Source organism: Sinohyriopsis cumingii, chromosome 12 (genome assembly GCF_028554795.1).
Source record: "Sinohyriopsis cumingii isolate HCF-2022 chromosome 12, ASM2855479v2, whole genome shotgun sequence".
Taxonomy (NCBI): domain Eukaryota; kingdom Metazoa; phylum Mollusca; class Bivalvia; order Unionida; family Unionidae; genus Sinohyriopsis; species Sinohyriopsis cumingii.
In genome coordinates, this window is record NC_142972.1 from 50,787,180 (window position 1) to 50,814,861 (window position 27,682).

Genomic DNA, 27,682 nt, shown 5'->3' on the forward strand with positions numbered 1-27,682 from the left:
ATGCTATATTGTGAACATGGACATGAAACTGATCGCAGATTTGTACTGGTCAGACAGAGATGATGCCCAAAGAAATATCACTTATACTAATACCTTTCAATGCGAAAATAAAGTGTTCAAAACTTACCGACTAAAACTCATCCAGACAGGGTGTAATGGTGCTATTAAGTAGTTTAAAGTCCCGTGTGTCTTGCTAATTATATGTTTCAGACCTTATTGAGAATGGAATACCGTTTGAAGCTCTACACAACGTCTTGTAAAATACAAAAATAGATTAAAGGAAATAATACAGACCACAACTGAGACTGATCAGTACAAGTTCAAAATCTAAAAAACAAAAAAATTAGAATCTTCTGTATACTTGGAATCGGGCTAACGGAAATAATTGTGTTGTAGTTCTTCTAGTGCAATATACTAACAAGTTCAACCTGTTCTGGTAGATTCCAGGTTTCAGATTGTTAATTGCTGATAACATTTCTGAAATGGAATTTAGTTTATGCAATAAGATAATGACCTTGTTTTATTTCAGGTAGTCCCTGAAATTTTTGAAGATTAAGCATTCAGTGATATATTATCATTATATTGGTCATTTGTAGTAGTGAGAAGGTCTTATTTAGACATAGAGAGAAGTGTCTGACGAAGGTAAGTTAATTTAGTAATATACAACGATAGCATCTCAGTGATCAGCACTGATTTGTCCCTCTTGGTTATTCTTTCCATGTTTTCTTCCTTGCTTTCCTTATGTGTAAATATTTCAGTTCTTGTGGTGCGCAGAGGAATGTCTGAGTAAACTAAATATATCCTTCATATTTTGATATTCAACACAGATTTTACGTAAATTATTCACTAACATGCATTTGAAGCAGAGTGCTCTTTTTTACAACTTTCTTTTACATGCAAGTTATCTTTGTTCTCCTACATACTGCACGCATCATCTTTGGTAGTTTTCGAAATGGATATTTTAAGCTGTGTGCAAAGGTATGAATTCTGCATTAGCCAATATATGTTAAAACCTAGCCGCGTCGGGGAGGTCTAGGAGGTTCATGAAGATATATGGGAGACTTAGTTTCTTTCCTTTCATAGATCCAAAAGTAAAAAGCATTTATTTGATTATGTCCATGTTTCATCACATTTGTTTCGCCTGCATAGCAAAGGCTAGATATAGGATTTTACTTTCACTTATAATTATGTACGTCCTAAAACATTATCATTGATTAATAAAAAGACGTTTAACATAACAATACGCTGGTATGGTGATAAACTGACATATAGAGGGTCAGTAAAGTTTAAACAAACTAACCTTGCAGGCTTCCTTTCATCGACGACTTTGTCTACGCAATGTCTTCTTACCATGTACGTACTGTATCAGGCTAGAAACAACGTGAATCATGTCCATGTTATTCCATTTGACGACTAAAGTCAATAGTGTTTTACATAAAATGGTGAAATAAAAATTGGAATCTGAGGAAAAGTGACCGCAATGATTGTCATGGTTTTAGTCGAATTGAAGAAGCATAGTATGGATCTTCGTGTATCAAAACATGAAAGATAATTATTCCGGCAAACAACCACATTTCACAAATTAAAGAATATAATAGAGAAAACAGATGTCTTAAGGCGAAGTAAAGCTATTGAAGACGACTACACTTGCCTTACAAAGTAAGTTTGCAAACAATCCGTTCTTGAATTATATATTCAGTATTCTTTATGTTATTGGAGATTCATTTGGAGCTTCATATTGCGTTCTATGTTAAAACATCTACCTGCATGTCGTAAAGCTAGAAATACACATAATTTTATTTGCTGAAACTTTACTTGCAACATTTATGAGAGCGACACGTGTTAGCAACGAACTTTCCCTCAAAAATCCAGATAAAACCTCTTCCACTGTATTGGTTTCAACGGCTTACATAGTATTGTATTTGTTAGGTACTCAAATTCAACAATTTTGCAATATTTTCAATCATTACTGTGTAATCGTCATGCTTATTTTAGTTTGCTGATTGCATGCGACAGCAAATATTCCATTGATAATGGTTTAATTTTATCTTATATTAACGCGCTTTATTCCGATTCCATACAATGCAGCGTATTTTACTAAGAAGAGAAAGAAAAGCGCATAGCAAACTAAAACTCTTATGTTAAAATACGGACTGTGTGGTGTTGTATTCTTGAGAATCTCGTGATTACATCGAGGTGTAAAATGTAGATAATCGTGTGAACCCATGTATATTTTGTGTCAAGCACATGTGAATCTAAGGGACTTTTTTGACAATACCTTTTATTTTCTACGTGGGTCTAAGGCGGCCGCTTGTGAAATCTTTGCAAGGCTAACGGAAATATATCTATTTGTTCACTCTTAGATATTTACTTACTATATTGCTATTGCCCCATGATAAATCTACGAAACTATAAAGATCAAGCACAAGACTAACGAAAGGCGTCAATCTAGCTGGCTTATGTCTTCGTCATGTTTAAATGGACACCAACAATTATATTGCATGTGCATGAAATCCTCTCTCTAACCAGTATTTAATGAGTTGGTCCAGTTACACATGTATGTATGTATGTATGTATGTATGTATGTATGTATGTATGTATATTCGGCGATACTAGTTATGGATACTATATTTTCTGTATTGCACTGGGTACGAAATTATTTTCGTATAAGAAGAAGAAACGTACGTTGTGTATTGGTTGATAAGGCTAGCCGCATCGTGTGACGAAGTTTCGTTCTGATGAAATGATCTTTTCACTCCCACCCACACCTCAGAAAATATGTATCATTTTTAATACGCTCATTTTTGTATAAGTAACTATTGTCGATGACAAATGCAGTACTTAACAGAGCTTAGGTAAATACGTACACAGTGTGCCACGAAGCACTGAACTTGTTTTAGATAAATGAAACTTACTTAATATACCTGGAATATAATCTCCAACTATCAGTTTAGATTAGCTCTGAACTCTAAGTAGCACATCTATCATGACCGTCAGGAAACTTGCAGAGCAGTTCCCAGTTGCTCTTTCACAAACAGTGTGTATTCCGTTAGGTAATGACACAGTTTGACATTTTATTAAGCTTTCTTATTTTCACTTCGAAAAATATTAACTATGAGTTTTTGTATCAACAGCCACATTTGTCTGTGTGTGTCCGCTTTCAAACAAGAGTTCGTGAGTTCCAAGCTCAAGGAATCATCCCAATTTGTTAACTTTTATGTCTTTTTATCTTCAAACTTGCATTTAAATTCGCTAGTCCTTATTTACTTTGCATTGTAGTTTACCTTTTAATAATAAACTTTAACAGGTTTGCATGTGTTATTTTTTCATGTTGTTTAAAAATGTAAGTGTTACATATTACTCCCATTTCAATGAAAACCTGTGGTATTCTCAGATCAGTAATTTGGCACTAACGTCCTAAACATCCTTAACATTAAAATTTCCCATTAAGCATTAAACAACTGTTTAAGAAACTAAACAGTTAGATAGTCTGATGGGTCATAAACATTATGTTTATTGTATCATGCGGACTATGCAATTAATGTTTATGACAGTAGTGTATGTTTATCTACACCGATTGAGTGAGGATTGGCATATTTCATGTGGTGTCAATTTTATTCCAACAAAGGGATCATATTCATAATGAATTTGAAGTGTTTAGCTGTGATCTTGCAAAGCAACTATAGAGGAGGGGATTTTTGTCGCCTTTCATCTCTAGTTTAAATGTTATATCGCGAACAAGGGACTGATAAGTAAATTATACCATTTTACGGGTCACCTTCCTTGTAAAGAAGTTCAAAAATGATATAGTGTTCATTGCCTGGGGGACTACTTGACCATGGTCGCGAAATTTCGGTAAGTGGATTAAACACTATTTTTAACGAGTACTAGCTTTTTATTGCCTTCAAAAGAGTTCAGATATGCATGCGAAATATCTGATAGAACAAGAGGTTCTACGCACCGTGTCTCACTAAAATAATCGATAATGTACAGATCTGTTAAACGAAGCAGCGTCAAATGTAGTATTTATAGAAAAGAGGTGGTTATCATGTGATTTTATGGCTGTATTGGCCTATTCAAAGAGACGGGGCGGAGTCAAACCTTTTGAGGGGTATTACATAATCAGTTATTAAGCCACGTAGCATTTCATTTCAGAAGATTGCATTGACGACTTGGAGACCCTTTCAGTGAGTTAAAATTATTTGTACATATAACTGATTAGAGCATGGTGGTGTTAATACTTCGGTCCTGTTCTGTCGTACGCGAAATGTAATGAAACATAACGTATCGTTTTGAATAGCTGCACTCTATAACAACCAAAATAACTTCTATGTATAATTCAGTTTTGGTCAATTGGATGTAATGTTGTATTTTCTCGAAAATATATTATATTTTCTTTTTCCAGCAGTTTTATTTATGGATGGAATATAGATAGTTTTGTTTCTATATAACAAGCAATTTAAAGTATCGACGTTGAATTCCTAAATTAAATAATTACTATTTTAAGAAGACGAGCGACTAAGTGGGGACGCAACATGGCACACTTCATTCATGTGGTTACATTGGCCTTGTCTTTGATATACCAAGCATCAGGAAAGGTAAAATCATCATACTTATAACACATCTTCAACATTTCGAAAAGCATTGAACGCTGCTAGCTATGCTCGCATATTGTATGCATCTTCCTAGCCTTATTATTGCGTATAGAGGTCGTGTAAAATGATCATTTCCAGCAGGTGATAATGTGGTTTCTGTCATAATTGCTATAATATTTATATGCATTTAGACACATAGTTTTATTCCTCCTCAGGCTGATTTTGTCGATTCTATTCTAACGCCAAGTATATGCTTCTGAATAGTTTAAACATCCGTTTTGAAATGTACTGCACGTAATACCTTTAGTCTACAAGTATGGAATATATATATTTTTTATAAATGTATTAAATGCGCAAGATTGGGTTTTTATTGAGGGTGCTTTTTGTTGGTGATATTTGCTTTTTTAAATTTGTTTACTTTATGTTTTTTTGTTGCTGTTGTTGTTGCTTTCTTGATAAAAATCAGATCATGACTGCTTGACTTGCATTATAAAGTATATTTCGAAAACCAATCACTATTTAATATAACTTAAACGTGCCAAATGCTAATCGTTAGTGTTATGTATTTTTGATTTAATTATACCTGATTTAATATATATTTATTTCAATTTAATTGTCAGCTCAAGATTTATTTTTCATTCTGTGCTATTGTAATGTAAATGTATTCACTGGAAATTATATTTTTTTTCAGAAAATAGTTTGACCTTGACTGTTCGTTTTATAAACACCCGGTGTTGATCTAGATCCTGACCTTGATTCACAATTAGTAGCAACCGCGTAAATAAGTTCTATTTTCACCTTTAAATGATTGGTTATTGTCAAGGTCATGATGGGACTAAGTGTTTAAGATGTAAACTTTTAAAAAATATTTCTTAGAATACAATGATTGGTGTTTGTCAAGGGCTACACTGGATGTACGTGATCTTTAATAAGTTACTAATTTCTAGGAGCTTCCAGAAAATGATCACGTGACCCCCTTTTTACGTATTAGAAGACGATTAAACCTTTGTTTTGGTGAGTTATTCTCAGTTGCAACTGGGCTTTCTCTTACACTGGAAGTTGAATGTTGTGCTGTTTGGAGTTAATTCAGATTACTTGGATTGGAGGTATTCGAAATTACTTGCATTCAAAAGGATTAAATCTGTTCATTTTTCTGGAAAATATATTTGAAATTGTTGAATAAGGACAGCTTTTGGAAAAATGTATTCATCTATCCAAAACCTGAGTGATACTTCTTGTTTATACAAGGAACTGGAGACTTCAATATCACAGATTACAGCATACGTCATCGTCTTCCATCTTGTATTCTTCGTCGAGATTCGAACTTGAAATCATTAGAACATTTTGTTTTTATGACTTCAAAGATTTTGTTCGTGGATTATTAGTGGACTAGTTTGGATTTGATTCTTGAAACCGTAAGTTCATAGTTTGTTAATTTGTACCGAATTATTCCAGGAGAATAAATTATTATATTGTTATCAATGCTCGTTGTTTTCATGCTTTCTTGTGTTATTGTTTATCCGAGCCTAAACACGTGACATAAGATTATTATCACCTTTTTGAGTTTTGTCGCTTGCATTAATGCGATCCATTTGTTGTTAAACAGTACTGGCAATAAATAGAATTTTGTTTGCAATTTTAATTCATATTACAAAGGGTTTGTCTTCTCCGATAAGACAATGTTCAGTCCTATATTAAGAAACCTTTTTAGGCGTTTATTCTTAATAAAATGTGCCAACATGTTCAATATTAACATAATCACAATATCATTCCGAGGCGCACTGTTTCTACTAATACATCAGAAGAAAATAACGTATCCCCAGAAAACAAAATGCATATGATAAAGTCGCATATTTTTTATAAGGCATTAAATTGAATACAGTTATAAAGGGATAACACATAACATGTTTTCTTCGGCTGTGAACACTGTCTTCTAAGCAAATTTTATTTAGACCTATCTGTGGCATTCGATAGGGTTGGGGAGGAGTCCTCCCAATTGTTACGTGTTTAGGCTCGAATAAACAATAACACAGAAATAGTGAATCAACAAGCTTTTTAAAATTTAACAAATAATTTATTTCTCTGGAAAAAGTCTGGAAAAATGAAAAAAAACGAGAAGAACTATCGCTTTCAAGAATAAAATCTAAATATAATCCTAGAGTAGTAGTTGTTGTTGTTGTTGTTGTATGGCTTAACGCCATTTTTCAGCACACGATAGGCCATACATGGCGGACAGTATTAATGGCGTAGGAAGAACCCGGGAAAACCCCGAAAAGAACCACCGACCCACGAGAAGCTACTGGCAAGCTTGCTCACATACCCACATTGGCTGAATCCGAGACTCGAACCCACGCAAACAGAGGTGAGATGGCAGTGATCCGTAACCAACAGCGCTTTAAACCACTCGGCCACACGGGGCCAATCCTAGAGTAATCCACGAATTAAATTGCAAAAGTCAGAGTGATAAATTTTCTAATAATTTCAAGTTCGAATCCTAATGGAAAATCCAAGATAGATGACGATGACGTATGCTGTAGTCAGTCCCGTGGTTATCTACAGTTCCTTGTGACATACAAATATTGACAGTCCGGTGTTGGAAATCCAAATTTAATTTGTAAGCAATGTCCTTCCAAAATTTCTGTGTGAGCAATCCTCAAAATTTTTCCAGAGAAAAAATAATTAATCTTTTTGAATTCCAATTGATCTGAAGAAAATTATAACTCAAAATCTGGCTACAATATAATAACTTGATCTCAGGGTAAAAAGCCCAAAACTGAGAAATCTCTCTCTACGCATCTCTATTAAAACTAATAAATGCGCGGTAATGGAAAACGGAATTTCGAAACCGAAAGGGCTGGGGGGGGGGGGTGAGGTGATAGTGATTATGTCACGAATACCAAAAATGACCCTGATGAAAACCAATCATTTTATAAAAATAGAACTTTCTTTCACGAAGGTTGCAACAAATTCTGAAAGAAGCTCAAGGTTTAGATCAACACTGGTGTTTCTGGTGTTTACAAAAGAATGATTCAGTTCAACTAGTTTTCTGGAAAAATAATATCTCCAATGAATAAATGTACATTATAATAGCATATAATAGAATAAAATATTTAAAACTGACAAACAATTAAATGAATTAAATATGAATTAAATCAGATATATGTAAGACAATATATTATTTAAATTACCATAGATGTCCCACCCCGGGCTTGATTTTGTAGGGAGCGAAATTAGTGATAGAGAGAGGTAAGGCTCCGAGCCCCCAGTAAGCAATGCCGACAATTAAATTATTGAAAACACAAAAACTGAAATTCAAAAGAATAACAATTTAATACATTTCAATAATCAAATGATATTAATTTTCCAATCACTCTTCGTCCTCTCGACCAGGTGATAGTCTATTCATCCTTTGTAAGATCGCTTTTCCACCTGTACTTATTTTCTACTCATTTGTATCTCTCCTGTCCCGCCAATTCTTCTCTCCTTCCCACTTTACTCATAGCTCATTCTTTTTGACTGTTCCTTCTCCAGTTTCTCCTCCTAGACTCGTTTTCGTCCTCCTCCTTGACTCTGCTCTCCGAGTAGCCTTCGATTCGAAATCGCCTTCTTCACTAGTCTCTATTCTGTCTCTCTCCTAGAAACTCGGGACAAAACCACACCGGAATTCTGTCCCCTAAAAGCTCCCTGTGAAATCACAAGGACGTCAGCATAATCCTTAGCCATCTCGTCTCACACCAAACCAACAATCAATCATCAGATAAAGGCTATTATATTTTTCGGTCACACATTCGTTCACATCGAACTACCCATACGTTCGTCTATGCTAAACAACGTCGTGATAAAAGCACGGTATCAAGTAATTATCATACAGACATCAATGAATTGCGTCACATCAGTATATATATTCTTAATCTCATTATACTGAACAATAGCTCGACAATCAGACGCATTTCTGTACATTACACTCCCACTAGTGTACACAAATATTCAAATATCCATATAACTAACTTTAAACACAGCATCCATTTTCCAAAGTTACAATTCTATTCAACAGTTGCAAAATCTAGAATGTCACATGAATAAATGCACTAGTATTCTACGACGTAACCAAATAGCGAATTACAATATTAATTCTAACCACGAGTTAGCGTAATTCTTTACATAATCGTAGCTCATTTATCAAATACGCATGCAAATTAAACACTACAAAGATAATTTTACGTAATAGTAATAGTTTGCAACAATCTAGCAAATAACTCACTGATCTTTAGGAAGCTTTCTCTTTCCTTAGAATTTCCTAAGATTTCTCGCCAATTTACGTGTGGCTTTCCCGGAGTTATTGCTTTAACTTTCCAGCACGATGTTTCACAATTACTGATGTGTCCTGTCTAAATTACTCAATTACATTCGGATAGAAGTGGTGACCACACCCGGTCTCAATTCCGATTGGATATCGATTATACCATGTTCTATTCAACTTAGCAGACAGTGCTCCTGCCGTCTGTCAACGTGGTGAGATTTACAACGTCAATAAGGGTCCTTTGTTCTTGAACAAAGTTTCCAACGTCCAAGTGTGACTTTTGACACCTAAAAGAGCTGGCTCTCGTAACAATTACGAACTAGTAATGAAATATACATACTGCACTATAGCCACGGGTTTTAACATACATACAGAGCTTCTAACCAATTCCTTTTTTCTTGACTTACGTAATTGCTGGCAGGCTACCTGACGACCTCTGTCAGGTAAAGAGTTTTGTACTTCGCTTCAATTATGTTTTGTTGTGAAGGGGTTTCCCATTATGAGTTCAAAGTTATAAGTAACCTTGATTCGATCCACGACATTGATTTGAAAATGTAAGAAATTTGTGGTATAGTATTGTGTGTACTCGATGCTGAATATGAACTAGAATTTTCTTTTATTTTGAATTACTTGATGAATTTATTTTCAAAGAATAATTACTCTGTATAATAGTATTCTTGTTGTAGCCGTATACTATCCTCCTCTGGTAACAATCTGAAAACTATAAAGGTCACCGGCCATGTTCTAGCATTTTCCTTTTACATCAGATCTGCGTTGCATAATTAAAAGTGGTTATGCTCGCTCAAAAAAAAAATATCAAGTGTAAAGAAGAAAAAATAATTTAATTACTCGAAAAAGAAATATGCAACGCTGTTACTTCCCCTAACTACAATTTCCCGAACTATGGAGGATGCCAACCGGAAATGACTTATATTAATCCCTACAAGACTAATTACACTCTTCTTGTTGTCGAAAAATAAAACACTATAACTATGGATAGGGAACATTTAAATTAAATTATTGAAAATTAATTTATTGTTCCTCCTTACACCAATGTGCGTGCACGACGCACTAGAGTGTGTCGCTTACAAAACAGTTCCATTGTTTCAATTTATTTTCAATATTCCCGTTAATTCAGGTAAAAATGAATAAATGTTGGCTCATATGTTGGACAACGTTCTAAAGAAAAAAGAAATCAGCGCACTTAACGAATCCAGAGGACGCAAAGTTGGCTTCCTTATGTCGGCCGAATTCTTAAAAAAAAAAAAAAAAACGGCAAACTTGAACGAATCCAAAGTCAGTTTCTGGGCTTGGCTTGTATTGTAATAAAACAGTCTTTTTATTTGATATCCTGTCGGCACGTTAAAGCAATGAGATTCTTGATCGCTGCCAGTTATGTGTATTCGTCACCCAGGTCTGTTTGTTTGCCATACATAATCATAATTGATACCAACGGGCATTGATCAATGCAGGTTAAACAGTATTCACAGCAATACCTTGCTTTTATAATACTTTATTACACATGCTAACAAAAAGATTATCATGCGCACTGACAGTGAATGTAATTTCGAATAATGATTTTATTTGCGACATACCGTCGTATAGTTAACCAAGATACAATACAATTGGATTCTGCAGACTTGTACACTTAAAAATGATAAATGTCCCATTGAATAAACCCTTTCGTGTACACGGAGAACTCGGCCCATTGAGACACACACACACACACACACACACCAACGTTTCTGGAGACGTCGCCCCAGGGTGGTTGGAGAAGTCGCCCCAAATTGTTGGAGAGGTCGCGTAAAAACTTGTAACCCAGAAAACCTATTTAATATGTATCTTTTAAATAAATCAATAAGTTATTTAAACGATAGAAATATGTGTAACAAAAATCTCCACACCGTGGTTACCGCTTTATTTCATGGCATTTTGCGTTGTTCAATTAGTTACATGTCAATGCGTTGTTAAATAAACCTTGTAGATAATATGCTGCACTTGTATCATAATAATATTTTATTATCTATGTCATTGCAACGTTATGGTGGAAGTGTCATCATTGCAAAGTGTATTCGTCATTGCAAAGTGTATATCCATTTTGGTCATTTGGTAAATTTCGGTAAGTTCATAGATATATGCAGTGATCTCAAATTCATTGTCAAATTTGCTGATATCCTATTTTGCATCGGATCTTTACAAAAGCAAATGGAGCACTTGTTTAAAAATTAATATTGTTGTTATCAGGAGTTCATTTTTTTCTGAAGCGTTTAGAATTGATTCGATTGTATACAGAAAGGATGAGTCGTCATTGCTTTTAACTCTGTTATAAATATTATTTTCTTAACCAATTGTGACAAACTCTATGTTAGTCCCGGGAGCAGCTGACTTATATGTATCATTGTTCAAATAAATGTAATTAATAATTGTATGAAACCTATCATTAAGTAGTCCCATTTATTTTTGAGTAAGTAGAGGGTTTGTATCATCAAAAAGATCGTTGAACACCTTTTCCTTAATTTAATATGTTCAGCGCGTATCCAAATATCCTAATACTGAATATTCTAGTAACAGTTGACCGTTATTGTAAATCATTACTCATCTCTGAAAGATCATATGGCGAAGCTTTTTCTTTTTTGGTAGCAAAATGTATTCGTTTTGAAATGTTTACTTTATACAGTTGTTGAACGCAAATATTTTTCTTGTAAATTATATCAACATGGGTAATGAAACAATCCTCATTATTTGTTACTCTTTTATATCCATCTTTGAAAACTAAGAAATTATCTACCAAACGAAATAACATTAAAACATATTTACGGTTTTGATTCAATATTTCCAGCATCAATTTATTATGCACCTTTTCATTGGATGAATACGCAATTGTTTTCCACACTTAGGTTCAAGACTGGTTTCCACTAGTTTTATAATAAACCCTTCCTCCCCAGTTTGTATTAATCCTGTTTGTGTAATGTCGCTATTAACAAAAATATATCACTTATGATTAAAAGTCTGTGTGGTCATATAAACTTGTCAGATTTCTTACAACAACACCAACCGGAACACCACTCGAAAGCTTTTTAAATAAATGTTGTTGTTAACTTTCTTGACTGATTCATGTATTAAGCTGAATATTATTAATTAATGTAGTGTTTACTCTCGAACTCAGACCAGCATACGGGTATCTATTTTGCGTCTTACTTAGACAGTATAATCGTGTTCGTAAAATGAACGAGACAATTGAGATTTTAGACACTTAGACATCAAGCTGTTTTTTTTTCTGTTGTGACCAGTTGGAGTTTAATATTTTAATTATTCTTGAAATTATTTTGATTCTAAGACATTAGTTATTATCCCTGGAGAATATGAAAGTGCTCATATAGAATTCTTGGACAAAGACATTTATTGAAATTTTATTCCATTTAAACACCAGATTTTTGTGGTTCAGCAAAGAACTGTTGTCACATCAGTGGTATGCTGACTACAGTATACGTCGTCGCATTCTGTTTTGGATTTTCGTCGTGACTCGATCTCAGATTCATTTGAATATTTTAATACTAGGACTTCTAACTGTTTCATTCTTGAATTTTCCTTCGATTATTTTTGTTTCCATTTTTACCATGTGTTTGTAGGGAAATAAATTATTTATTTAATTTTACAAAGCTTGTTGTCTTCAATTTTTTCGTGTTGCGTTTATTAAGAGCCTAACAGTAACATTCAGACCATGTGAAATATTAAGTTTAACCCAGGATTTAAGTGTGACACTTAAATTTGTTCATATAAATGATTTTCTCATTATGTCCCAAGTACATGGATCAGATCAAATATGCATTTAACGCAACAAAATCCGGTCAGTACGCGTGATAATGGGGTTGTTATATATCTAATAAAATAACGGAAGACTATTTAGCATCAGCAATTTAGAAGTACACACTTGAATGGATGGGTTGAATAGAAGGGACAAACGTACGTCATATCAGTTTTTAGCACACGGAAACTACCTATTATTTACGGCGCTTGCCGAATAAGTTTTTCATTTCAGTTTTTTTAAACATTTGTATGGTATGCATACATAACAAATGCGTTTTTTTATGACCATAATACTATCACACGCTTGTACAACATGTGTGGCCAGTGACCTGTAACTAACCTTAAAATGTAATATTTTTTCTTAATTAAATGCTTCTCCATTTTTCATAAGTAGTAAAGGTTTTTTAAATCACGTGTAACATTGAATTATTTTGTATTTGGTTGTTTAACTACTTACGCTAGTTTATACTATCCATTCTTTTAAATAATTGCAAGAGCCAATCGTGTAGTCTTGTCCTATATTTTAATCATGTATTTAGTTACTACCAAGGCATTATATTTTATTTGTACATTTGTGCTACTTCATTCAACGTTTTAAAGTGGTGGCAATCAATTCATTATTCAATTTGCGAAGGACAATGCCAGAAATATATGACAGTCGATTAAGTTTTAAACAAAAGCAGAGTAGTACTCGTACCTGCGTTTCTTGTGTTTAATTGGTGTTTATCTTCTTTCAGAGAGCTATATCAGACGATTTGAGCTTCGGTAAGCTAATATTCATATACGTCTGTTTATGCCTTTATTTTTGCAGTAATAAGTGCATAGATATATAGATGGGAAGTCACACATGGAAAGAGAAATAATGTTTGAAAATCATTCGCTTAAATAAAAATTAAAAACCAATCATATTTATCCATTTATCTTGATCAATGGACACCAACATATATAATATCACAAATAGAGAAGCTCGTGACAGACGAAAGGGATATATTTACTATTATGGCGTGTACAAGAGGGCCAGAGGATTTACCGTAGGTGATGGTTAGCCTGTTGAAAAACGTGTAAATGAACGTACCAGTATGTAAGTGAACAAAACATTATTAAGGTTGAAATGGCATTGTTACATGATATTAATTTGACCTTCTGAAAATATTATAAGTGGGATGACTGAGAGACGAATTTGCATTATCTGTGTAGTTTGTTATTTAACTGTTACGCGCTGGTTTAGTAATACTTATGCTTATTGGAATTATTAACTGAACTATGTGAGGTAAAACTCACTTCAGATTTGATAATACAGTACTTTACCATATGCTCTGGTATATAAAAGTGTGATTTTGATCGGAATGTTTTCACATTTGACGAATAACAATCACGATAAGCAGTAAAATGATAATTTTATGATATATTATATGATGCAAACTGATTTTTAGATACAGAATATAGTGTGTGATTTTGAAAATTTAAAAGTGCATTACCATAAACTGTCTTTCAGATTGCACAGCAAATGGGTCTATGATGATCTTTGTGAGTAAACCTGGAATGTATGGATCTGTATATGCAAATGGGGCAAATAACATCACCTGTTCTGTTGAGAAACATGATGAGCGAGACAGCTTAGATTTTGAGATAAAAGGCTGCAATATTGTGAGTAGCATTACATCTGATACATCATTTAGCACGAGATAAATCATACCATACTCTTTACCATTAGCTAGGCAAACGTTTGAACTCGGATCCAGCAAATTAGTTGTAAAACAATGTGATGTTTCACCGATTTTCTTGTGTAGAAGTTTCTGTTACATTAGTTCGATCACACTTAAGAAAACTTTGCATAAATCAATTATACATATATGAGTTTGGTTTATAAGTGGATATGTTAAAATTAATGTCCACGTTGAGTCCTCTAGAAAAGTACATCAAGTGCTAAGATATCTCTTTTTCAGCAAACAAACTGATGAACATCCTTATAGCGCCGTAAATCTATGCAGGAATTTTCTTTCGGGAAATGCTGTATCTTTTCCTCTGTATTTTTTCGTTTCATCTGTGTTTAAAATGCACATTCTAGATCTCATAGTCCATTGCCTTTTACATTGATATATTATCCCATATGCATAAGTTCAATAACAATCGCCAGCATTCGGCTTTTCATCTTTCTTCTTCTAAGTCACTTGTTTGTATTTAATAACGTCATTTGATGACATTTAAATCAAAACGGTAACGAAACAAATACGTTGTTGACGTTACAGTGAAGTACTGCGAAATCTACAAGAAAGATATTAGCTTAATGTAATTTTGAATATCGTAATAAAAGCCATTTATATTTCTATGGTACACTTTTTGTATGATCCATTTTTACAAACATTTGAGCTGTTAGATTAATGACGGAGAAGAAAAAAAAATGCATTGGATCGAACATATTGCATATTTAATGCATGGATGTTATGTCCAAGTATATATAAATAGTCATATTTTTTCTGGAACTATTAAACAGCCTGTACCTCCGCTTTCTTTATCATACTAGCACTTAGTTAAAATTGGTTTTTTTTGCTGGTTTATGGAACATCACGTTGTGAAGTAATTAGGACCGAAAATCCCTCGGTGAAACAGTGATTTTATTTTGTAAACTATTGTCTGACGTTCTGAAATTCCCACATGAAACTTTGTTAACAAATCAATAATGATTCCTACATTTAATTGTTAAAACAAATATCTTGCTAAATTTCAAACGTTTATAAACTATGCCTGATTATCATATTGGTGGATAAGAAGATATTTGTTTTATTGTATAGCTGTGAAAAAATATTAAAAGTACATGAACATTGACATTTATTCTCAAAGCCGAGATAAATATCCTTAAACTATTCATATTTTCACGATTTCTTTTCTCATCAAATGAATCATATCATGCTATATTCTGAATTTGTTCTTGCATAACGAATTGTTTGGTGTGAAATGAATGATTTAGAGTAGTATGAATATATTTGAATAAGGAAGTATTTCTATTGTCTTAGTGGTCATCAAATATCACGTTGATGTCGAGACATAGCAAGTGGAATGTGTAGTCATTATTATTATGCATCATCATTATTATTATTATTATTATTATTATTATTATTATTATTATCATTATTATTTCAGAAAGAGGCGGTCAGAGTGATCGTCATGCATGTAATCCAGTCTGGGTCCCTAGATGATGTAATAATAGGGGGAGAAAATGCTTCATTCTTTGAACTACAATGTAATGAAGTCCCTTTAGGAGCTTATATTATTAACAGAACAGCCAACCTTATCGAGAGGCAAGCAGTATTGTTTTCTACGTACATGCGATCAATTTACTTACTTATACAAGTTTTACAAAATATTTTGACAAACCTTTCTTGAACGAAATAAGCTTCGTTAGTCCTTTTGATGTATGAACCATGTAAATTGGGATTTTCTCTTCTCTTCCGACTCGAGCCAAATTGATTTTTGATGTCACCGAATCTTTCCGGTATTTGCTTTGTTACATTTCTCTACCTGAAAAATATTGATGGTAAGTGAGATACAAGAAATGAAACAAAATACACTAGAATTTTGTTTAATTATGTTAGATATACCTGCGTGAACTATAATGATAAGTTTCTCACTGCCCTACATGGACAAATCTTCAGCGTATGTATTTCGTCTTCTGCTCCTCGTGCGTCTTGTGTCACTCAACTACATCAAACACTAATGAATGTGTCAATTAAACAAGAATGCACCAAAATTTACCCATTCCTTGGTATATAAAGAATTACAGCATATTAAGCGCATTTAATTGATTTAATGACTGGTCTATAGTATGTGACCAACGGAGTATTGGGCAGTTTCATCATCATGCAGAAATTGCTATCACTGAATTAATTAATATGTTTCGACTAACCTAACAACAAGCAAACATTTTATGAAATAATCACTGCAGGAAGAAACAGCATTGTTTATTTTAAAAATAAAATGCGTTTGTACAAAAACGAACTGATATTAGGAAATGAAACGAACGATAATTACTGTTACGTGTTTAGGCAATAGTAAACAGTGACAAGAAAAGCGTGAAGACAACAAACTGTATACAATTTAACAAATAATTCATTTCCCTAAAAAGACAAGGTAAAAATAAACAAAACTTCGGTTTTAAGAATCAAATCCACACAAAAAATCAAAGAATAGTCCAAGATTTAGAAATGTTTAGTCCTAGTAATACAATGTTCTAATGAATTTGAAATCGGGTCCCGACGAAAATCCAAAATGGAAGGCGACAACATATGATATAGCCAGTGTAGTACTGATGTGTCAGCAGTTCTGCGTTGATCCACAAACAATAATATTCCAGGGAAAAAGAATTAATATTTTAGAATCCAAATAATTTGAAGAAAAAATAAAATGTAACTCTAACTGGACACAAACAAAACGAACACCTCGACATCAAGTGTTTAGAAGCTCGACTGACTAGATTCTCTACAGACAAAGGTCATAAAAATAATCTGAGACGCTAAACAAATTCTTGGATGATGATAACGTGATCACTTTCATGAAACAGATCGAAGCTTCAAAACATTAAAATCACGTCCTCCTAGTCGCCTCGATTTCACTCTTATAAATCCCACATTACGAGTGAATAATAAAAACAAAGTTGTTTACCTGATTTTCAATCAAATTCAGGAACTAGGTCAGCTTTTAGGTAAAAGGAAAACATATGAATCAGAAATATAGCAATATCTACAAATTAACAATATAAATCAATGAATGCATACAACGGACCCTTTTCCCTTCCCTCAATCCACCCACTATCATTCAATCATACACCCGCTCATCCACCAATTTATTCACCTTTGCATAAATATACGTGTGTATGAATTTACATAGCCATATACATACATTCACATGCACGCATGCATGCATCCATGCATTGCATGGATACATACATACATACATACATACATACATACATACATACATACACGCATACACACATACATACATACATACATGCATACATACATACATAGATACATACATACATACATACATACATACATACATATATGCAGCGATATATTATGTACATATCAATGACTTAACAAATCGATATATTTCGGTTAACCTTGCATAGATTACACAATTTGCCCCATAGACCCACACAGAAAATAAAAAGCATTATCAAAAATTTATTTAATTTAGATTCACATGTGTACATGCCTATGCAGATAAACTGTGCTTCTTGCGAGACGCTCACTATCACTTGATTAATTTTGTGGGGAATTCACTATATTTTTAGATAAATAACCTGGTCAATAATTATATTTTAAAAAATCTCTCACGATGATCTGATCTGGTATTAACCGCTTTTCTTTTAGCACTGACAAAACTTACACAATGTTTTCCGAATCACCTTTGTACTTGACCATGGAAATCATAGGCAGCAATCTCTCTCCCTTAAGAAATGATGTCATTGTAGGATCCAAGCTATATCTTGTACTATCTGGAAACGGTAAGTATATTGAACTTTTAATTTAAATATATGAATTTCGATATGTTACAAATGTCGTTTATGGACATTCCACCGCTAATTCATTATCGTTCAGAAAGAAAATAAATATTTTTTTGAACCCCAATTTCTCAAATTAGCATAAAATAAAGTTCAGCTCTTCATATTTTGCTCGACTTGAAAATGGAAACTGTTCTTTCTTAAATTTAATTTTATTATAATGATACAAAAAGTTATATTTGAATCATGCCTTAATTACGTATACGTTATCTTGTGCATGCACTGGCAAAAAAAGAAAAAACTAAAGATCGCCACATTCGTTCAAAAGTAATAGTAACCAAAAGATGTCAGTACTATGGCAGCATTGACAAATAATAAAAATCATACATAACTGGTTTGAGCCCAGTGTCTGCTCTAACAAAAAGTCAGATCAATCATGTATCATTCACTAGTGGTGTATGAAAAACGCATAATCGTGCACTGGAGATTAATTATTGGCACTGTGTCTCAAATACATCCTCAGAAAGATAGAGAGCTGTGCCTACTAACTTGAATACCTACTACTGAACAATCATAGATCTTCTCCTTGGTTAAAAAAAAATCATACAGATTCTCAAATAAATATTAAATATGTATCAATACATAAAAGAAAACTTAAAGTGAAAGTTTTAAAGTTGTTAATTAAAACCCGTATACTGCTGAGACCATATTCCACCGGTGACAGACTCAAACCCTAACGTCAAAATGCCATAAAGCAAACATTCATACATTGTTGGGAAATCTGATTGGCCAATATGTCCGTAAAAAAGCATATTCTCTTTTAAGATTTTTTAGACTTTACATTAGATATTTCAATTGTTGTTTATCTTGATAACAACCATTTTTATCTTGTACTTAATTTGCATATTCTTAGTTTTGTCCAACATGAATTAGGATACTTTTATTTTCTAGTTTTCTAAAACCAATACTGATTTTTATGGAAAATACAAGTATGGATAAGCCAAATTGTCCATGATATAAGAGTTGATTGACGGCCGACTCACCAGGTTTCTGATACATACGAAGTTACACCAAGTCTTCATATAATGATATTCTTTAAGTGCACTGGATATTACTACATTCGGTTAATACACTCATAAATAATTCGTATTTTATTTAATAACGGTTTATATAAAGGTGGCCCTGTACCTATTGTAGGGTGGCAAGGGATATACTATATATGTGGAGACAAACATATATTCCAATGTGCTCATCATCCGCATATATTTCATTCCACAATGAACATTGTAAATTATATTACCATCTCAATCTATTCATCCATCGTTCCTCTATGTATTTGTTACTGCATATCTTATCAAGTCCGTTAACTGAAAACGCACCATTAAATGCTGATAATGCTTTAACACTACGACCCATTCTAACTATTATGTTGTTATTATGAAATGAATTATGCCATTATAATATTTTCAGATGAATTTGAGTTTCGCGCAGAAACTTGCATTGCCAGTGATGGCTCACACAAGCATAACAAGACCCTTATACGTAATGGGTAAGTGGAAGAATCGCATCAGGCTTTGTAAAACATATTTCAACGTTTTAAATTCTGTGTGATTAAACTTCGTTCGGTTGATACAAAAGATGTAAACTGTTTTTTTCGTGTGTAAAGGTATCCGCCTTTCCGAACAAAACGTAAGCTTATTCGATATATTTTTCTTTCAAATACAGATTATCAGTGGAGATGTACATAATCTCGAATTTCAGCAGTGTCCCGATTACAACTGTGAGCCCACATGTTTCATCAGCGTCACAAAGTAAACACAGCATTGAAGCAATCTTATATGCATTTCACTTTGCCAACAGCCACGATGTGGAGATAATGTGTATCATAACCGTGTGTCAAAAGGACGACAATACGTGCTCTTTAACAAGTAAGCCTCCAATTTCTACAACACCGTCTACAAGTGGTAAGACAATTCAACCACCCAACTGTGACGAAACTTCATATATCGTTCATTGCACAGTTAATGTTAGAAACATATTTGCAACTCATGCTGCAAACATATTGATGAGGCGTTACTAGTTTGTCTCCTTAGGTGACATCGGGTCCTTTTATGAGATCTTCAGATAAGCAAACTTTCGAGTTGAAATGTATAAGTTTCAAATGGGGACACTAGACAATGATAGCAATGTGTAAGCTATACAATTTCTAAACCTGATGAAATATGATAAAATATATATTTTTCCTACCGTTTACATGTAAATATTAAGTACGAAATTTGTAAATATGCAGTACCGATTAACGATTATCCAGTTATTTAAAGTCCAATTGTTTAACAATTGTCATTTTCTAACGTTTGCCATGGATCCTGTTTCAGGGAGGCGAAGGAGAGACACCCTCGGTTTGCCACAAATTCAAACGTTCCGCACTACTTTTAGGGTGGTCGATCAATTTGGGGATAACAATGATATTGTGAAGACATCTGGTGCAGTCAGAAGTATGTACATGTTTCAATACAAAATTAATAAAATATTTAATGAAAGTAAAATATTGACACAGGGTAAAACGGCCTGAAAAGTGAAGCAGTTTCTATATATCTGGAACGATTATTGATTGTAAGTAAAGATGCACACATAATCATGAATACACAAGTAACCTTCGTCTCCAAACATTTTATTTAAAATTAAATAAAATTAGATGTTCTTATAAGGGCCCATCATTATCTTGAAGATAGTATTAGTGAACTGAATTATCTTTGTCATTCTGTACCTAGGACTTATTTCGAAATTAATAATTTATATTGGGACCTTCTAGTAGAATGAGAAACTGAGGATTATGGACCACTTTATCACCAGTTTTTTTTTTAAATTGGCCTGGAGAGAGCCCATATTGATTTATACTACTGTGATATAGGGGTTTTGTACAACTGCATTTCTTCATAGGACAAAATGGTGGTTGTGGATCACTTTAGGATGTTCTGGATTACTTTTATAAGCTCACTTTTGTTGGAGCTGCTGTGGGTTGCCTCGAGATGCGATGTATTATTCCAGGGACACTCATTCGGTTTTGACCTGAATTCACTACTAGTGAACCATGGCATTATGGCAACTCACTAACACTACACACCGTAACGTTAGCTCCTAGTCATTGGCTAATTATTTCGGGCTAAGGAACATTTCCACTGCACGGAATATATATATGATATAAAATGTGTCTCTTACCAGCCAAACATAACAAACGATTCAAGAAACAGCACACGTGGATATATATATATATATATATATATATATATATATATATATATATATATATATATATATATATATATATGAGATCAATACATTTGTCCCTTGCCAGGCAAAAATAACAAGAATTAAAGAAATATATATACATCATATCAGTCCAAGGAGAGACTAAAGACTTGCTTAATATTAATGGATTATAAATTTTCACGTAAAGTAAAGGCAAAAACAGGGGAAGATTTTATCCTGCGACAGGATATTGCTCGTCGTCTTTTGAACATTGCTCGGTCGCTCCATGGTGTACATGTAACTTTGCCAAAATCGAATGTCTCTCTGCATGACTTGATCGAACGAGTTAGAGGAGCCATGAAGTGATACACGTCGTAAGCTCATGAGCGAGTACAAATTGATGTAAGGACGATAACTTATTACAAAACACTGGTACATGAAGTAACTGCGAGACAAGTACAAAGCGGTGACCGAAAAAACTACTAAAACGTCAAAATTCCTTTGACTCCCGCATGAGGTCATAAGCTGACATTGCGAAAAAGCTACCCAAAATCGATAAGGAAACCATTCAATGACAACGTGGGGTACAACAAAGTTGTCCACAACAAAGTTGACCACTGCACTGCAGCCACCACGACAAACCGAGAAAGCGTACGAAGGCACCGACAACGGATTTATTTACGATCACCGCACTTACTTCAGCAAGGAGTCGATAAAAAACTTCTGCAAGGTATTCTAAAACCTACCGTGGATGAAGAACTACGAACACACACACGGCCATCAAACTCGGAGTATCTCTCTATGCTCATTTTGTGCGAGTTACGTATAAAACGAGCGCCGACGAGTGGAAGAAATCCAAATCGTTGAAGGTGTATTGCAGTGACGCTTTCAGTCCCATCGTTGACGTCTAATGGTTGTTTATCCAACGTCGCATCGAAGATTATCAAGAGTCAGTATCGGCATGGATCGTGGCATGGATCAATTCTGTCTCGTTCCAAACTTCCAAGTTTACGCCGTTGTGTGGAAGTAAACTTGCACCCTTCCCAAGCATATCATCGCTACCAAATCATGCAACAACTTCAAAAACAACGATTACCTCTGTCTCCTGTAGGGGATAGTTTCCGTTTAATATCCCGCTGATTACCATGTCGATTGCGTCTCCAACTACAAGCCGTAATTGAATACCCTCCACATCATCGGAATCACCTTTCAAGGAAATCCCAAAACTGTAAGCGCTCAATGATGAACTCTCCATTAACGTGTATGAGCTGCACAAAATTCTCGCAGGCGTTTCATTCATATCAACTTTGACTCTGAAGCCACCATTGAAAAATTGCAAGGATCTGCACCTGATCCAGACCATTATTTTTCCCAAGAGGAACATAGCTTGCTGTTCAGTCGATCAAAGGTTGTCCTCACTGTATCGTTAGCATCGCGGCGAGGATTGCGTCCCGTGGTTCTTTGGACACATAGTATGAATGGAATTGTATCAATTCCTTTGTAACAATATATCCACGATTATTTCACTTACGTCACAACAACTGCTACATTACAAATCAGCGCAGCTATATAACATATATGAGGAGTACTTTAAGCCGTATGATAAAAACGTTAGAGACCATTGTCACGTGATCGGACGTTATCGATGAGTGCTTATGCTAACTGTAATCTACGCTTCAAAGATCCGGACGTCCTACCGGTGATAGCTTATAATGTAGGAGGGTACGATGGACATTTATATGTAGTAGCACTAAATTATCCGCCCGTCAAACAACTTCTCGCCGAAGTGGGAACTCAAATAAAATGCGTCCCCAACAACTTTGAAATGTACATGCCGTTATCAACTAGAACTTTCCGATTCATCGATTCGTTCCAGTTCATGGCGTCATCGCTGAAAGAAGTCTCTAAAAACGGTTATAATGTCATACACCTCGAAACATGGTCTGGCGCGAAATCTGATTTGCTCAAACAAAAAGGAGTTTCTCCTTAATCATCGATGCCCCTTCACGATTCGAAGAGACTTTGCTGCCATCCAAAGACACCTTTTATTCCTACTTACAGCTGTCAGGAACAAGATATGAAACGCGTTTGATTGTTAAACTGTCTACAATTATCACGATGTCTGTCTCAAAACAGATTTGCTCCTGCTCTAGGACGCGTTTGACAATTTCAGACACACGTGCATGGACCTCGATCCACTCTGATATTTCTCTGCGTCGCAAGTCTCCTGGGGCGTCTTCCTCAATGAATCCAGAGTGACCTTTGAACTCTTCACCAATCCAGACATCTTCATGCTCACCGAGCGGATGGTACGAGACGGAATCTCCATCTTCAACAAAATACATGACGTCTCCAACAACAAATACATGAAAAATATGACCCAGCAAATCCACATGTATATATCCTTTACCTCGATGCAAACGATCTCTAAGTCGATCTTGGGTATCCACAACATCTCTGCGATGTCCACAACGATTGTCCACTAATCGCAGAACACATTGTTGTCACCAAAACGATGCTGACGCAGGAGCAACTAAAGCCGACGAGCCAGTTCGGACTTGAATACGCCAAACTGAAAAAGCTGATAACCAATCTCGCCAAAAAAAACCGGATACAAATTATACTATCGAATGCTCGAACAAGCTCTCCAGCATGTACTCATTCTTGAAAACGTTCGCCTTGCTCTCAAGTTTCATCAATCACCATGGTTGACACCCTACATCGACTTTAACACAACACAACGCGCTCTCCCCACCAAGGTATTCGACAAAGACTTCTTCAAACTCATGAGCAATAGCGTGTTCGGAAAAACCATGGGAAACATTACACACCGCAAGAGAGTCGAAATCGTTAATTAAGTTCGACAACGAGATAATCTCGTGACGAATAATACATTTCTCCACGTGAAACGATTGGACGAAGAACTTGTCACGATCGAATCCAGAAAAGCCATTCTCGAGCTAGCCAAACTCACCTACGACTACGCGGCTGTTGTCGATCTCTCCTGAATGCTCATGCCTTTTTTCACTATTACTTCATCAAAGTCCAATACGGAAACAAAGCTACGCTGCTTATGACCGATACAGACTCGCTCGTGTACGAGATTCACACGGACGACGCCAACGTGGACCTAAATCAGCATTGAGAACTGCGATTATCCACGAAACAGTCCCTTCAATTGCGACGACAATAATAAAGTGCTCGGAAAGATCAAAGATGAAAGTAACGGAGTACCCATTACGGAATTCATCAGGACTCAAGCTATAATGTACTGCATGACTCCCAGCGGTGGTACCATCCCAAAAATAATCCAAAGGAGTAAAAACAACTGTCAACTCCGAAAAAAGAACACACCAGCATTACACACAAGCACTACACGGAAACATGAATTGCTACTCCATGAGCACTTTCCAATCACAAAAGCACAAAATATCTACAATGGTCGTCAACAAAAACGGAATATGCCCCTCTGAACATAACCATTACTCCAACGACTGTATTACACAATCGGACACGGACACTACCGAGCCGAAATGTCATAATCATAATAGCTATGTATCACACAAATACAAAGTGCATCGCATCATGAGGCAACCCACATAAGCTCTGACAAAAGTGAACTTAAAAATGGGGTCCAGAATACCCTAAAATATTCTTTGAAAGGGTGGTTGGTAATAGAGTACTTATTACCACCGTTGATGATTCAACGTCTACTACTATTGCAATAATGTTTTGTACAGCAACACTAGCTGCTGCCAACGCTCCTTGATATCTCAATCAATATGCTATTTAAACATTACTTTGTCGGTATTGTACCGATAATTTGCAAAACACTTTAAGAGTTAATTCACACATTACTTCGTAGTTTAGGTATATACTTCCCTTTTATCGATGCATGATTTTCAATTTTGATTTGTAGGACAAGTGTTCTGGTTGCCTCTGGCTTTCCTTGCGAAGTGGGCTGTTCGAACCCTTATGTAGAGGAGGAGAGAGGTGCAAATGCACGGAGACCTGCTGTTGATGTTTTTTTTTAGTGTGCATAGTTCCATAACGACCTGCTTAATACAATAGTATGAATGGTAACGCTTTAAGCATTTGTTTGTAAAGAAACAATATATTGACATTTCATTACGAGTATAGACTCTACAAATCCTTTTTTTAAGTATCTTAACCAGGGGTATAATTTATAACCGTTTAATTCTGTTTGAATATTTTATGGAATGTGATAAGAAGGTCGGATTTGTAAATTACCCAAATGAGAGTTATAAATCAGTGCCTGCTTCTCACTTTATTGTGCACAATGTGTAAGAAGTTTAAATTAGTAATTCTCTTGATTATAATATATTTTTTATTATTATTTGTCCTACTTTATCATTTAGCACATTATTGTATGTACAATGCAAAGAAAACTCACATAAATAATGGCAAACAATCATGCATTACAAAACGTCGACGGAGGTCACACTGAGTGAAAATTGAAAAGGGGAGATACAAAAGATATAAAATATCTTGGTAAAAATGATTATATAATGTGTAATATATACTTTCAGAATCTGAATGGCACCTGGCCCTTAACATTATGAACTCCGTGCTAATATTTTTAATCTTAAACATTGACTTCTGCTGCGATCCAATAACGAGAAATTATATAAAAACAATGTCCACTTGTTCATCATACATTACACTATTTACGTCGATGTAGAGAGAAATGCGTTCAAACTCAGACACGTAGAAAGCGATTGAGATATTTAGTCAAATTACTTGAATTAAGATAGTTATATATTCTGGAAATTAAATCTTTTGAAAATCAATAATCATCTCTTAATTACAATCGTGTTTTTGTCTGCATTACCACGACCTTTTTAATACATGTTCTGATTAATTTTGTTTTTAAAAGCCCATGTACATCGATTAATTCTGTGGTTTGCTTGAGATATTATAAAATATATAATTCATATTTATGTGTACAAATATCTTTGAACAAAGTTTGCATTTTCTTGGAATCATCTCTGTGCTAGACTTCGTAGGTTTTAAATCCGTCGAAACGAAAACCAATAAAAGGAGGAATTTTCACGTAATTAATAATAGTTTCCATCTGGTAAACTAAAAGTTATTATGTTTGTTAGCTAAGTTAGTTGTATAATGTTGGAAACATCCCTTTGTCAACAGATGGTTCTTCAGCAAGGAAATGCTGGTAGTCCTCGTTGTATTCGCTGATCATTCAATATATCATAGGAAACAATAGTAACTAAAAACTGTATTAGCATGATGTTATTTTGCATATAGTCCTAATTGATATGAAATTTGTGATTTTTTCCTAATGCAGCAACAGTTGCTAAATATGAGGCAATGCTAATAGAGATATTCTTCACATTTAGATAATTTTTAAAAAAGATTAAAACGTGCAAAGGCAAAACATCACAAGTCCACTATGAATATGTTTGTGTGTATTTGAATTATCTTCATGAGGCCAAGATTTGCTTCACTGCAAACAATATAAAGCAAATAGGTAATTTTTAGAATATACGCCAGTAGGATGTTAGAAACCATGTCTTTCTAATACCCTACTGGCGTATCTTCTATAGAGGGAAAAGTAAAAGAAAAGACTCTCTTTCAAAAGACGAGACTACAAATGCAAGTATATTTGACGTGTTTCATCCGTACGCGGTGTTCACTCAGTGATGTGAAATATAAGCCGACATACCTACTTTTTGAGAGAGCGTTATAATAAACGTTGCAATGTATTGCTTTGCCTTTGTTATGACACATGCAAGACTAATATCCCCATTACCCTTTTCCTATCATAATGTTTACACCGATTTTGTATTACTGGATGATTTGTTGTCTGTTCTTGTCGTTAATTCATAAAACACATCCAGAAAGGAACAGAAGAGAAGATTGGTCATCAAGAGTAAATGACAGGAGACATAATTCATACTAAATTGTATTTCGCGTCTGATATAGCAACACATAACATTAGGTCTTAAATGTTTTTACTCTAATAAACAGTCAACCAAATATCCAGATATAGAGCGTCGGTAGTATTATATAAATCAATATACATACACATCAAACATTAAGCAGAGAATGGTGAATGTGACACATACTTAAGACAACAACTTAAAAATAAATTAACATAGCTACTTGCATACTCGCATGAGCCTCAGAGAACATACATATATGGATAACTATTATTCTCAAAAATGGCATGCTGTTTGGCATCAG

The 27,682-nt window shown here is 34.4% G+C and overlaps 1 protein-coding gene across 3 annotated transcripts; it reads left to right on the forward strand.

Annotated features, from left to right (window-relative positions):
* Window positions 1–610: 610 nt before the first annotated feature.
* LOC149786430 (uncharacterized) lies at window positions 611–27,201 on the forward strand. 3 transcript variants are annotated; one of them, XM_089978202.1, is made up of 10 exons: window positions 611–642; window positions 4,508–4,598; window positions 13,440–13,467; window positions 14,198–14,349; window positions 15,844–16,001; window positions 18,078–18,211; window positions 19,679–19,757; window positions 19,934–20,172; window positions 20,584–20,703; window positions 25,377–27,201. In XM_089978202.1, the coding sequence occupies exons 2-10, from the start codon at window positions 4,536–4,538 to the stop codon at window positions 25,436–25,438; spliced, it is 1,035 nt and encodes a 344-aa protein (XP_089834328.1). In that variant the 5' UTR covers window positions 611–642; window positions 4,508–4,535; the 3' UTR covers window positions 25,439–27,201. The 3 variants fall into 3 exon arrangements, with proteins under 3 accessions (XP_089834328.1, XP_089834326.1, XP_089834327.1); XM_089978200.1 differs by lacking the exon at window positions 611–642 and adding an exon at window positions 4,156–4,187; XM_089978201.1 differs by lacking the exon at window positions 611–642 and adding an exon at window positions 4,156–4,187 and having other exon boundaries at window positions 4,511–4,598.
* Window positions 27,202–27,682: the final 481 nt, after the last annotated feature.